The 14,502-nt window shown below is 57.4% G+C and overlaps 1 protein-coding gene across 2 annotated transcripts; it reads right to left on the reverse strand.

Annotated features, from left to right (window-relative positions):
• Nucleotides 1-1,978: 1,978 nt before the first annotated feature.
• On the reverse strand, nucleotides 1,979-13,509 carry MCAM (melanoma cell adhesion molecule). 2 transcript variants are annotated; one of them, XM_075116129.1, is made up of 15 exons: nucleotides 13,374-13,509; nucleotides 8,474-8,601; nucleotides 8,160-8,370; nucleotides 7,981-8,051; nucleotides 7,789-7,876; nucleotides 7,416-7,595; nucleotides 7,201-7,328; nucleotides 6,875-7,037; nucleotides 6,665-6,786; nucleotides 6,210-6,348; nucleotides 5,970-6,091; nucleotides 5,736-5,871; nucleotides 4,862-5,003; nucleotides 4,297-4,414; nucleotides 1,979-3,467 (listed from the first exon to the last, which is right to left on the reverse strand). In XM_075116129.1, the coding sequence occupies exons 1-15, from the start codon at nucleotides 13,438-13,440 to the stop codon at nucleotides 3,438-3,440; spliced, it is 1,845 nt and encodes a 614-aa protein (XP_074972230.1). In that variant the 5' UTR covers nucleotides 13,441-13,509; the 3' UTR covers nucleotides 1,979-3,437. The 2 variants fall into 2 exon arrangements, with proteins under 2 accessions (XP_074972230.1, XP_074972231.1); XM_075116130.1 differs by lacking the exon at nucleotides 4,297-4,414.
• Between the last annotated feature and the right edge of the window lie 993 nt (nucleotides 13,510-14,502).

Below are 14,502 nucleotides of genomic sequence, written 5' to 3' on the forward strand. Positions count from 1 at the left end.
AAATAAGAATTGTCTATTAGGATCTAGAGTAGCTAGTATATAAATAAGTTAGAATTTATCAGAATTCTTTAAGGGAAAAATCCATTAATATCTATTAGTATCTATAGTAGCTATAAATACAATTAACTACTATAACATCTTGTTATCTATTAGAACCCAGTGACAGACCTATCTATGAGTACTTTTTAGTATCTATATTAGCTATTAGTACAACCAGCTAATGATTCTACTGTTGGGATCTATTAAATTCTATTGACTATAATCTCTTAGTATCTATCTACCATCAGTAGCAATATAATTATAAATTACTATCTAATACTATGATTACCTATTAGAATACATTAGTAGATTTATTAGTATTGGTAGTTATTGGTGTCTGTATTGGCTGTTAATGCAATTACCTATTAGAATCTATAGAATTATCTGTTGCTGGCTACCTCGTTAGCCATTACCTACTGCTACCTCTCAGTATTTGGTATCAGACTTGTCCACCACCTGTTAGCGGCATTATCTATTACCAGTGAACAGAACACATTTTCCTGCCCCAGCCACGGTGCAAAGGCAGGCAAAGCCAACACTGTTTGGCTGGCTCCATCCAGGAAGCAAATTAAGATGTTGCAATTGACTCCCAAATTTTTTAAAAGGACAAAAAAGCAAAAGTTAACAAGATTTTTAAAAGAGGCTTTTTTTGGTTGCTGAGTATTTAGGATGTCTGCTCAGCTACTGAACCTTTAATAACCTCCAAGTTCTTTTAAACTTTGTATTTTTGTTTTACCATTGGCCCCATGGTTCTTACGATTTACACTTACAACCTGGGATGTAACCTTCAGCAAGAAGGAAATAATAGTTTAATTTCTTTTTCCTGAATGCAAAACTTCTGTAAAAAACAGAGGGCCAAAGGTAATGCGGATTAAAAAACAGGAGATAAGAAAAAAAATGAAATGCAATTTCCTTTGTAACCTTTGACCCATCAGATGGTCAGAAATTGATATATTGAAAATATCCTGGAAATATATTCAAGCAATAACATTCAGTTAGGTATTCCTTAGGTATTCCAGACTCTTTTGCCAGGACTAGAAACAGTTTCATGCCCTTAAAATTAGGGTATTAAAAAGAGTTGACAGTTTTAAACAGTGGAAAGCAAAAATCAATGGTTCACAGCTTTTCCGCTGAAAACAGGTGAAGGTTGACATATTTTAAATATCTAATGCTTAGAATTAAAAAAAGTTCAGTGACATTTTCAATAAAACATGAAATGTGTATAAAATCTCTACAAAAGTAAAAAAAAAAAAAATATATATATATTTACCTGAGATAAAAAAATGCTTCTTCAGACTTCATTGCAGCACAGGTCTAAAGGGTTTGTCATCTTCAAGCATCACTAATTAGTTCTCAATACATGAAGATCCCATACAAGTTAATGCATGTGCTGCATGTGCATGCTGTGAATTGGGGCAGCTCTTCTAGTATTTTACACATAAGGGTGTTGAAGTTTTGCCAACAGTGGGGAAAAAGATTGAAGATGAAGAAATATGTGGTCTATGCTTAGCTTGCCCATTTTTGCTGTTTGAAAAAGTAGGGAAGAGAAAGGCCTCAGGATTTCTCAATATTTCTGAGCAAAAGCCGTACCGCAGCAGCATGTGCCGCGCTGCAGACGCGTTGCTGAGAGCAGCTGGGTTGAGGCCCCTGGGCAGCAGCCGCCAGCCCACCATGACCTTCAGCGGTATCCTGAGTGCCAGGGGCCTGGGTAAGGAGGGGTTCGAGCTGACCCTCACCTGCTGATTTAAGCAGATTTCCTAGGTGAAAGTCCCACTTTTGTGGAAGCGAACCTAAAGGTGGGAGTGCACACAGTGCCACCCAGCCTTGGTAACCTGCTCTTGGGGAAGGGAGCCTTGAAACTGAGTGCGGATGGGGGAGACATGCTGCCCTTACCATCCCAGCAGGGCCACTGCTAGTGGGAATAAACTCAGAACCCGGCTTTGAACTTTGTACTTTATTTTCAGACATATATATATATATATATAAAAACAACAACCTCGCAAGTATCAGACGAAACTTCTGGAAATTTACACACAATCCAACAAAAATATATATAAACCAAAGCTTTTGCTTCGACAACACTTGTAGCTCATAAGTCTAGCTCACCGCTTGTTAGGGCGCTGGCTGCCGGACTGCTGCACAGCTCCCTGCTACCGGCAGAGGATGCTGGGGGTGCGCGAGGGGACATCTCTCCTGTCACCCAGGGTTAGTCTCAGCTCCTTGCAGAAGGGCTAGGGGAGTGATGGGCTTGTGGACAGCATAGCACTGAGAGTACATGGCTTAGAGGAAGGAGAGGCTACAGGGGGGCTGATCTCTCTAGGAGGAAGCAGGAGGGAGAGCCATGTTTCAGGCAGAGGGCTAGGACAGGCCATGGCAGCAGAAACTAAAGGCGGGGCTGCTTGCCGTCTCCCCTCTCCACCACACAGCTGCTCCCACACCAGCCTGGCTGTAGGGCCAGGGGTGCCACCAAAGCACAGAAATAAAAGTTTTACCCGGGGCTGGTAATTGTTCAGCACAAAAAAAACCCTGAGACATCGCCAACTGGCCCTGGCCTAATATTCCTTAGTTTTAAATTTGGGGGGGTGGGGGGGGCTCCAGGAGCTGCTGTTGCCAGCAGCTGTGCAGCCCCCCTAAAAGCAATCCAATTCCCTGGAGGCTGGGGAGATAGACAGCCTCCCCTTCACATCAGCAAGGCTACGCTACAAACCATAGAACCTAAGCCCTTTGTCTGGCATGTGCCGAGAGATGGGCACACCCGTCCTTGCTCTGCCAGGTACTTGCCTCTCGGAGGCTCACAGCTACCCGTCATGGAGCTCCCTACCTACACAGCATCATCAGGACACACTGGGCTAAACCAACAAGACAAGAACAGTTCAAAAGGAAAAGCAAAGCACTAACACTTCCCCCAGCAGCTCGCAAACACTGCTCTAACACACCCCTTCCATTCTTTGCTCGCCTAACCTGCACACCACTATATCTAAGATGCCTGGGACATCCCAAAAGTAACAGTAAAAGTAAAATTTCACCAGTTTTTCTCAGCAAGTTTGGGGTAAAACACATCAAAACCTTCCCACACACATACAGGGCAGAATTTCTCAAAAAGCTTCAAATCCTTCCACCAGGTAGCTTAATGGGATATTTCTTTCTAATATTGCTGTTGGCTTCTCTGTAGAAGTAAGCAAGTCCAGCTTTGCTGCTGCTAAATCAACAATCTGCAAGCCCACGGCTGAGGTAACAGACAGCTGAGTCAGGGGGGTGTCCCCTGCGCGTTGGGGCTCAGCACTGCGACACAGTAATCGTCTCTGGCTGTGCTCCCCAGGCACTGGAGCAGGGGTGGGACAAGGCAATCCAAGAGCAGGAAAGGTTTGAAGGAAGAAAGCACTTAGTAGATTCCCTCTCTAGTTTCTCAGATCGATGTATTTCTCGCTCTTGAGTCCACCAAAACAGAAAGAGGGGGAAAAACAAACAAATAAAAAACAGTTAGAAGTGAACATAAACCCAGGTCCTCCACTGCAGGCGTCTACATGACAGACAACACAATGGGGGAGAGCCACTGGCCCAGGCCACCTGTGGTGGCTGAGCATCCACCCCAGGACAAGGGATGAGCACAAGCCGTGCGGCCAGCTGGACCAGGGTGGGGTCCAGTGCCACATCCTATGGCTCTGCAAGACACACAAGCCCTCCCTTAGCACGGTGATGGTCTAGCATCAATACTGTGAATAGTTGTTTGAGCCCTCAGTAGCTCTTGACCCCAGATGAGAGGTAAGCATGTGGCCCAGGAGGCTCATCTCATGCTGCACTGAGAGCTTTGGCTCAGAGATGCCAGAGCAGGGCCCATTCCTGCAGCCTCCGTTCTGACCCCTGGCCAGAGATGTTTATGTAGTCCTTCTCCCAGAGCCCCCCCAGGGAGCCCAGCTCCTGCTCCAGGGAGCATGAAAGGAAGCAGTGCCAAGCAGGCTGGGCAGTGTGCTCCCAAGAGGTGCCAGGGGTTGGCATGGAGCAGAGCTGCATGTGCACAGGGGAGGGCTGCTCCTACATCTTTGGAGCAGAGAGCTGTGGCTTTGTCACCTCCCCTCCATCCCACGGCCCCTCTCGAGTGCTGCTGATGGATGATGGAGGCCCATGCAGGGTGGAGAGTGCTGGGAGAGGAGCAAAGCATTACCTTGATGCACCCCCTGTACACTCCTGACCTCCGCTCCCAGCCCTGGGAGCGGCCCTGGCCGCTGGGGAAGGGCAGCACACGACGCTCTGTCCTACCTGGTCAGCGGCAGGTCTCTTCTCACCGTTGGCACCCTGCAGGAGCCCCGCCTCTTCGGAAAGTTTATCTGACTTAACTTCAACTACAATCTTGTCTTTACGTGCCTCTGGCTTTGTGCTAGGGGAGGGAGGTGACAATTTTGAGACATGTTTGCAATACCAAAGAGGGCACATGGCCAGCTGAGTGAGGCCAAGCCCTGGGGCTCCATCTCAGGGGATGCTCTGGAGTGGGGCTGGGGCAGAGGAAGATTAGGGGTGGAAAAGGCTCCAGCTCAGACAAAGCTTTGGGCTGCCCAGCCCCTCCCTGGGGAGGAGTCCCTCGGCTGCTCTACCACTGCTGTCCTCCTCATCGCCTCCCTGCGCAGATGGGGCAAGCAGCACAAACCCCAGGCTGTAGGAAGCTGGAAGCACTGCTGAGACCCCAGTGTGGTGCCCCCCAAGGCTGCACTATTGCCTCCCTCTGTGTTGGGCAGGGAGTGGCTGGTGCAATGAGATGGGAAGCATGAATGATGGCAAGCACCTCTGGCCCCAAGAGCTCCCTGGGAGGGCAGACGGCAGCGCTTACATGTCCTGTTTCCCAGCACGGCCACACGGGATCTTGCCTTTCTTGTGCAGGAAGTAGATGACAGACCCCACCACAGCCACCACAAGGATGCAGACGATGATTGCCACAATGATCACCCCCTTGCTTTCTGGTGTCTTTTGATCTAAACAGAACAGGAGAGGAAGAAGTTAATGCCCTTCCCAGCCTGATGCTCTCCAGCTTCTGCATTACTGTACCCCCTTGGGGGCAAGAGAAGGACCCCTTCCCCCAAGAAGGCACCATGGGGACTCCAGTTCCTGGTGGTTCTCCAGCTCCCTGCAGGATGCAAACATCAGTACAAAAATGCTATGTTACGGCAGTTTCTGCACGAACACGCTTTGCATTCTGCTCCCGGCTGCCATGCCCCTGCGTGCCATAGGAAGATGGCTTACAGGGTTTTCTGCAAGACATCAGGCCATCCCTTTGCTTCCTTGCCCAGCGAGCCTGGACTGCAGGAAGCAGCACTTGATGGCCTCACTGGGTTACAGGCTGAGGACAAGCAGGCAGCTTTCACAAACAGGTGGAGACAGCCTCTGTTTCCCTTGCGGCTTGGCAGGGAGAGAGGAGCAGTGACAGATGCAATGCAAGAGCCAGCAGCCAAGGCTCATTCCCCAGGCCAGAGGTCAGCATGACTCCAGACAGTGGCAAGCTCCCACCAGAGCCTAGGCTGATGCACGCACGCACCCAGCGCAGTCAGGAGACTGACCTTTTCTGATGGACTCCACTGGTAGAGCAGGAACAGAGGGAAACAGACAGAGCTCAGCCACGCCAGAGCAGCATGGCACACATGCCACCCGTGCGAGGTGGACTAATACTTCTCTGGGTTCCAGGGCAGTAGGCAGTGCCTGAGACTCACCAAGCAGCTGGATGTGCTTCTCGCTGACACCCAGTGCGTTAGAGACCCTGCACATGGCTCCTGCCCGCAGCAGGTCGTGGTTCACACGCACTGTCAGGTTGCTGGCGACGTGCTGATTTTCAATGTACTCATGAGCCTGTGAGGCGGGGAGGCAGCAAAGGATTCAGCACCCGAGGCAATGTGCAGCTCCTTGATAGACCACAGCCTGGACCCAGCACCCTCCCCAGCTCTCACCGTCCCATTGACATTCCAGCGGACAGAGGGCCTGGGGAAAGCGATGGCCTTGCAAGTCAGGTTCACCACCTCATCCTGCCGCACGTACAGTGGGGAGCTGATGGCGACAATCCGCGGTTTCCCTGTGGGGAGGGCATATCAAGCATCCATGGCTCTCAGTGGTGGGGAACAGGGCTGATGCTGGGCGGGACAGGGCTCACTCTGGCAGGGCAGCATGCCCACACACATGCCGCTTCTTACCCTGAACAGCCACGACCACCTGCTTGCTCTGCTCCAGCCCTGGCACGCTTGGTGCAATCACCTTGCAGCTGAAGTTGTTGGAGGTTTCGAAGGTGAGGTTGCTCAGAAAGAGCTGGTTCCCTTCTCCAACCTTCCTGCCCTGTTAGGAAGGGATGCCCCCCAGCAATGAGCCCCAAGCACCAGGCCCTTCTGTGCCCAGCTCCCCAGACTGCAGCTGTCCCAAACAGGCTCAGCCCTCCCTGCTACACAGTGAGGGAGCCCGCAAGCACAGGACCTCTCTGCAGTACTGGCCAGGAGGTGAAGAGGTAGATATGGACAACACAGGTCCATGCAAGTGGGAATCCCACCCCTGGCCTCTCTCAGGAGATAGGGAGCAACCTCTTGGCTCTGCCCAGTTTGCTGCAAAGCCCCAGCTCGCCGAGCCTGAACGTGCCAATACCCGAATGCCTGCTAACCTCCTCATCTCTCCACTGGTAGGCCAGGGCCACGGGGCTGTGGGCATCACAGCTCAGCCTCACACTATCCCCTTCCTGAAGGGGTGAGGATGGCTCCATCTTCACATGGACCCCTTCAATATCTACGAGAGGCACAGAGAACAGGGCAGGGTGAGCAGGAGGGATGGGGCACCCACCACAAGGTACGCAGGGTCCCTTTGCCCGCCTTACAGTTCACAACAAGCTCCACATCCTTCTCCAGCTGTCTCATATCATCCAAATCCAGGGTTTGGCATTTGTACAGGCCACTGCTGCTTTTATTCACACCGTGCAGGTTCAACACCCCGCTGTTGGTGTCTGCCAGCGACGACAGGTCCTGCCAGCTGTCCTCCAGCTGCAGGCAGTGGGGAGAAAGCAGAGCCCTTAACCCCACACAGGCACCCTCCATCCCAGCTGCTGCATCCCACACCCCAGGGCCCTCCAGGCAGGGGACAAGTTGCAGCCAGGACACGAGATGTCTGCCAAGGGAGAGGTGTCCAGGTCCCCTCCGGCCTCACCTCTCTCTTATAGAAGCTGAAGACAGGCGCTGGGTTCCCATCAGCCTCGCAGACCAGCTTCACGTCATCCCCTTCCTTCACCAGCGCTGAGGATGGCATGACATGTAGCTTCACATGCTGCGCAGGGTCTGCAGGATAAGGGAGCGAGAAGGGTTGGTACAGGGCCCCACCACACAGCACCAGGCAGCGGGCACGGCCCCCAGCCCCTGACTCACAAAAGACAGTGACGTTGATTTTCTGCGAATCCATGGTATGCTTCTGTCCCAGCAGCCAGTAGTGCACAGTGCAGTGATAGAGGGAGTTGCGGTCCTCCCGAGTGACGTGAGCGAAAAGGGTGCTGCTTGCTGTGTACAGCCCACTCGACTCACGGGTCATCGTGGCCAGGATCTTCACCACTGCAGGGACAGAGCCATTGTTCTCAGCCCACGGGGAGGCCATGGGGGGTGAGGAGGGCTCCCTTGGGAGCACAGGGCTCCTCTGGGTGGCCACGGACTGCCAGTCCCCAGCTGATGAGGCCCGGGACAGCACAAGCGCCCCAGCCCCTCTCTCAAGCAGGCAGGTGCAGTTCCTCATCCCCATCCAACTCACTCTTCTCCTCTGGCTGCAGCTGCTCCCCATTCTTGTGCCACGTGATGTTGGGGGATGGGAAGCTGTTCCTGCTCACGCACTGGGCAATCTGCAGCAGCAGAGGGAGCCTTGAGCACGGGGCGCTGCCATGGGGAGACGGGAGTCTGGCATGGCTGCGAGCCTCCCCCTCCACTATGTGGGGCCTCTCCTCACCTGCGGGATGTTAGTGCTCTGCACAGAAACGCCTCCTGTGTTGGCCTCAATCTCAGGGGCCTCGGGGACCTCTGGAAAGAGAAGCCACCCCACACGTATTAGGACAGACGGGATGGGATCCCCCACCAGCCCCACCGAGCAGATGCACAGCCGTGCTACCCTCCTGTCCCATCACTCACTGTAGACGTGGAGCTCAGTGCGGTTCTCGCCCACGCCGTGGCTGCCTGCCCCAACTTGGCACACGAAGGTCCTAGCATCCTGCACTGTCACCCTGCTGATGGAGAGGGCCTTGTCCTCCCCCACTGACAGCCGCCCCTTGCAGTCTGTGCCCTCCTCTGGGATCTCGCTGCCTAGGATGTGGCACACCCTCACCAGGTTGTTGCGGTCAATCTGCAAGGTGAGGGGCTGACGCCAGGCTGACAGGGAGCCCAGGAAAAAGCCCCAGGCTTGCTGCCACCCCAGCCCACTGCTCCTTTCCCAGGTCAGCACTCACGTAGGACCAGCTGATGTAGGTGTAGGAACCATTTCCAGGAATGTAGAAATTGCATTCGATCCTGGCTGTGCCCCCGCTCTCCACTTCAACCACTGCTGGCATGGAGACCTCCACCTTGCTGGCTGCAGCTGTGGGACAGAGCCCGTCAGGGGGAAGAAGCATAGGGAAGCCTCCCATGTCTAAGATAGTGAGGGAGCTGAGCCCAGGCCCATCCCTGTCTCCATCCCGCAAAGGGCGTGGGGTAGAGCCATGTCCTGCGCTGGCATCCCCCAGACACCACGTGCCAGCCCAGCAGGAGTGCTAGCCAGGAGCATGGCCCCGCTCCTGCTGCCACGCTGCCTTCTGTGTCCACAGAGAGCCTGTGGGCTCAGGCCACCCCTGTTCCCAGAGAGGGGTTGAGGCACACCGTGCTCACACCAGCAGTCTCCTCAGGACACCTGCAGACAACCACCCACACCACTGCTGTTGGGGTCCCCACTAGACCTGCCCTGCCCACGGCAACCCAGACTTGCTGAAATGGGCAAGTCCTGAGCCCCCAAACGGCCCCACACACCACCAAGACAGGGAGTTGCTGCACCCTGCCTGAGGATGGGTATGGGATGGGGCTGCATCTCTACAGCCAGCGAGCGAGCAAATCGCCTGGTCAGCTGCCTTAATCTGAGCCCGGGGTGTTGCTGAACCCCCTCACACCCCAGAGCACACATTGATCCTCCCTGGGCCAAGCCAGCATCCCAGACCAGCACCCACCATGCCTTACTGGCCCCAAGGGCCAGGCAAGGAGGTGTCAGAAGGTTAGCAGAGGCAGGAGAAGGGGCCGGGTGCTGGAGACTGAAGCTGGCAGCACAAAGGCTGCACCTTCCCGTGGCCTGGGACCAGAGGCCTGACGTCAGCCTGCACGGCCCCCACAGCAGCCCCGGGAGCTGGGGCATGAATAAGGCACTGTGTTCCTTTGCAGCAGGACAAGGCACACAGGGCAGCAGCTCAGGAGGGGTGCCCCAGCCAGCTGCGGCTGCCTGCCGCTTCCTTTCCCCCTCCAAGGCAACAGGGCCCGTGGGGGAGGCAGCATGCCCCTGATCACTATGGCCGTGGCACGGCCAGGACTCCTGGGTCCATCCCCAAGCTCCAACCCTGCCATCCGGGCAGGTACCCAGACCCCAGCAGGCAGAACATCCACCCCTGCAGCGTACTCAAGGCGGGCCCCTCACTGCTCCTCTGCTCCCTGCCCATAAAACAAACCCAGCACTGCCCACCCATAGCATGGTGGCACCAGGTACCCACACACCCCGTGAGCAGAGCCTGCCCACCCCAGCACCCCACATTCCCTCCCAGCCCAGTCACCCGCTCGCCCGCAGCAGTAATGGAGCTCCTGGCCACGCTCCGAGCAGCAGGGGAAGGTAATGGCTATCGATCCAGGACAGGGAACAGAGCAGCTTCCTGAGGGGCTGTGGGCAGAGCAGCCCTAGCAAAGCACAGCAAAGGGCTGCATCACTCAAGGCTGGGAGTGCCGTCGCCACCAGCCCTGAGGATGCCAAAGCAAGAGGTGTCTGCATGCCCTGGGCTGGCACCCAGCCCTGCAGGAAGGGACAGTAGTCTGGCCCCCAGCAACAGGGCCGGCCAGCTCAGCACCTAGCGCCCAGCCCAGGTATGGGAGCTGGGGACAAGAGGCTGGAGGAAGCCAGCTGTGTCAACAGCTCCCTTGATAGTGCTGCTCGGTAACAGCCACAGAGCCTCGCAACTTCAAAGGGCAATGCCGTGCCCACAAAATGCTCTTTGTCTGGAGTGGGTATGTGGTGACACAGCCCTAAAACACAGCCAGGAGCCCTTCTGCCACAGCAAAGGCCCTGGCTCACTGGACTAGCCACCTCAGGACACCCCAACAGCCAGGTTTTGGCACTCACCTGTCCCATCAGCGCAGTACAGCTGGCACTAAGCAAAGAAGGACAAGCAAAGCACTGCACTGGAAAGGAGGTGCTAGAAAAACAGGTGAAACCGCCACAGATAATAAGCATGCACTGGGGTCAGGAAGCTGGACTAACCATACATAGGAAAAGATAACTTTGCACTGGAGGCACCTGCCAACCTGTACAGCCATGACCTGGCTTCCTGCTGCAGCTGGGCACCCACAGACTTGGGCAAGTCTGGGGCTGGGGTGTACCCCAGTTGCCCCCCTGCATCCTCACCCTGAGCCCTGACACTTCTGGGCTGCAGGCAGCCAGGCCAGGCTTTGCCCCATCATCATTTTTAGACCTTCAGCATGGGCCCTGGGCAGAGTGAGCCCCCAGGAGAGGGAGAGCTGCTGGCCCACCCTGCTGACCCGCTTGGCATGAAAGCCCTCATCCAGGCAGTCAAGCAGCAGAGATCATGAGCTCAGAGCTGGAGAATGGCTGGCATCTGGGGCTGGCATGAGGCACACGTCCCTCCCACCCATCCACTGCCCTTGAGGAGGTGGACATGGATGCCGCAGCCCCCACCCTGCCTGGAACAAGGGCTCACGCCCCCACCTCCTCCGGAGCAGGGTGGATACTAGTCCTGCGCCAGGCTGGAAGGAGCACTCAGAGACATTGCAAGTGCAGCTAACTGGGGGACACAAGGCCCCCCACAACCCTGGGGACACAAGGCTTCCAAGACCTCACAGCCTGCCAGGTACATGGGTAGGCTAGAGAGGAACTGGGTAGAGGCACCCTGGCATGGCAGGCTCTTGGGACATGACAATCTTCCCTTGTGCCCAGAATGGCTGCAGACACCAGTTCATCGAGGGAACCTGGGCAGGGCTGGAGACCCATCAGCCACACATGGAGCAACCCAGGTTGTGAAGCTGAGCTCCAGCTGGGACAGTGCACCCAAGCACCTGGCACAGCTCCAGCAGGAGACCTAGAGATCTGGAGAGGATGTCTGCAGCAAGCAAGCAGGGAAGGGAGGAGAGCCCCTGTGCCTTTCCATCTGGCTGGCGGACAGCCGGCCGGCAGCCAGAGCTCCACAAGAACAAAGATTTTCTTTTAGAGCCAGGGAAGGGGGTGGGGAATAGCACAGCCCCTCCGCCAGCCTCCTGCAGAGCTGAGGTGTGTGGGGAGCTGGCGAGGAGCACGGCTGTGTGGCAGTGCAGAACCCCCAGCACAGAGCAGTGAGAGGAGGGGCGCCACAGGGGTCTGGAGCCGCATGTGGGATGCCTGAGGTTTCCACAGGCTTCTGCTTCCCTCTCAGGGAAACCAGCTGCGGCCAGATCCCTCCTGCTTCCACAGCACATGCAGACAAGCTGGCCTCCTCTCCCTTGGCAAGGCCACCCTTCCCGCACAAATCCTTGATCCAGGGTGTCCCAGCTACGCCACTTCTTCCTCACAGAGAAGAGAAACGGTGCAGAGAGACAGCCCTGCAGCAAGCAACACCACCAGCACCCAACAGCCTCCGTCCCAGCCCAACCCTCGCTGTGCTGGGGGTGGGGAGGGAGCCAAGGCTCTGCTGCAGGCGGGACCGGCACCTTGCACCCCCGGACAAACACCACCACTGCATCAGGACCCAGGCATGTGCACCAGGAGGGGAAAGGCTCACAACCCCAGCCCTGAAGCCAGGTGACAACATCCACACAGACCTCTCTAACAGCTGGAGACTGCAGTGCAGAAGGGGCCAGGGTGGCACGGGCAGCCTCCTGCCCCAGCAGCATGGAGAGCCCCCTAGCCCGCCAGGGAATGGCTTGGCTGTGGCCCCTCATGCTTCTGGGAAACATCAAGCCTTTCACCGTAGCTGGGCTTGCAAACAGACCAATTCTGCCAACCAATAAACGCCTCACTCGGCACATGCACTGTGAGGAAGGGGATCCCAGCACGGGCCGGGGGTGGAAGCTGTCTGCCTTTGGCTCGGGCATTCAGCTCTCCTGTGGCGCCAACGCCTTGGCGAGAACAGGCTTCCCCAGCGCCTGGGGCCACCTCTGCAGCATGGCTGGGCAGGGACAAGGCAAGAAGGTGGCAGGGAACAGCGAGCGTACCAGTGCCACTCCCTGGCCCACGGTGAGGGGAAAGCATGCTGCAGGGAGCAGGGCAGGGCAGGAAATGCAACCCCCCCCACACCCCCCAGGCCCGAGGGTGAAAATTGACTGGAAAGAGGATAAAAAAAGAAAGTGTGAAAAAAGCCAAGAGAAACAAAGCGCTCAGGGAAAAACTCCTTAGAAGGAAAGGGGTGGATGCTTCCTAATAAGTCGACCAATTCACCCTGCTGCACACTAAACACACGTGGGGGCACCCTGCCACCCTGCCCTTCACACCCTTGTCTCTGCCCCACGGAGCCTGGCCCCAGGAGCCTGCCTTGCACCAGCCACCTTCCCTGGCCACCGGGCCAGCCCCGCGGGACGCAGAGTGCGTCCCTCACCCCGCCCTGCCTTAAGGGGGCTGCAAAGGAGCCCCGAGAGCAGAATGGGGCACCTCCAGCTCCCCCACACCCAGATCCACCCCCGCCGTGGAGCCCGGGGACGTGCAGGCGCGGACATACCCGCGAGGGGGCTGCTCCCACCCAGGCTCTCCGGTACCACAATTTTAGCATTCCTGGCCCCAAGCCAGGCGGGGCCCGAAGGGCGTCAGCTCTGCTGGCTGCCGGGGCTGGTCCCGGAGCGGCTCTGCGGGGAAGACCCCGCCGGCTGCCGCCGCTCGCCCCCTCGGAGCACGAAGCCCGGCGTCGGGAAGGGGTCGGGCCGAGCAGCGCAGAGGTCGGCAAACCCCGGCACCGCACGCCCGCGCTGCCGGAGCGGTGTCCCGCTGCAGCCCGGTGCGTCCCGGCCAGCGGCAAGAGCGGGGCCGGCAGCGGCACGGGGCGAAGGGGCACCCCTGCCCGGGGCCGGCGGGACCCGCGCCCCGACCCGCTGCGCCCGCAGGTGCGCCCGCCCGCACCGCGGCCCCGTCCCGTCCCCACTCACCGCAGCAGAGCAGGAGGCAGCAGCCCCAGCCCAGAGCGGGACCGGCCGCCCGCCGCCCCCCAGCCATGCCCGCCTTCGCCGCCGGCCGCCCGCGACTGAGCGGGGCCGCGGGCTGACGTCAGGCGGAGGAGGAGGAGGAGGAGGAGGAAGGCGCGGTGCCTGCCCACCGCCCGCGGCCCCTTATCACCCCCCAGCGGCAGCCGGCCGGGCGCCACCGCGCCAAGCCCCGCAGCGCCCAGCACAGCCGGAGGGGGTCCGTACCCCCGGCCCCGCTCGGCCTCCGCGCCAGGCTGCGGGTGTCGCTCGGGCGGGTGCGGGACGTCGGCCGGCGCCCCGGCTCTCCCGAGGGCCCCCTAACTCTAAGCCTCAAGCAGATGCTCCCCCCCGCCTCGGAACGAGCCGTTGTCAGGCATTTCTAGCTCTGCTGGAGGGGCTTGCTCCAGCTTTGCTTGCAGACCTGCAGCCTGCCAGGTCCTGCCTGTCCAGACTTGCTCAGGCTGATTGGAGCAGACTGCTGGGCGCTGGAGGTGGAAATCATTAGCAGATCCAGCTGAGGGGGTAGAGGTGTGGGGTGGGGCTGGTTTCCACAGGCACTTAAGGAATGCTGGAGAGGGGGACAGCCCCTGAGAGTCTCACTTCCAGGCATCAGTGCATCTGTCTGGCAGTGCTTTGGGGCAGAATTGACCTGCTCCCTGGCTCAGCACCAGCCCCAAAGCCCATCCACAGCTCCTGGGTTGCCTTTGAACCCACGCAGGTGGACACAAAAGTAGGGGCACCAAGCCACTCTTCATCATTGCCTGGGTTCTGAGACACCTGGGGACAGTGGGGTCCTTGGGGATCAGCAGGGACATGAGGGAGGTCCTGCCCCAGGCAAGTCAATGAGGTCTGCGGGGTTTGTGCTCTGTAGGGCAGAGCACCACTCTGTAGCGCACAGCGAGCTGTGGCCCAAGCCCTCGCACAGCTGTTGAATAGCACGGCTGTGGAAAAGCTGTTAGCTGCAGTGGCCAAGGCTGCATGCCTGGCCAGAATCTGGTGGGGGGGCAGAGGGGCTCTCAGGGCTGCACAAAGCTGGTATTATCCAGGGGTAATATTCCAGCCCAAAAACAGGCCGGTCCCGCCTGCAGCCGCG

The sequence above is a fragment of the Phalacrocorax aristotelis genome, chromosome 22 (assembly GCF_949628215.1).
Source record: "Phalacrocorax aristotelis chromosome 22, bGulAri2.1, whole genome shotgun sequence".
Taxonomy (NCBI): domain Eukaryota; kingdom Metazoa; phylum Chordata; class Aves; order Suliformes; family Phalacrocoracidae; genus Phalacrocorax; species Phalacrocorax aristotelis.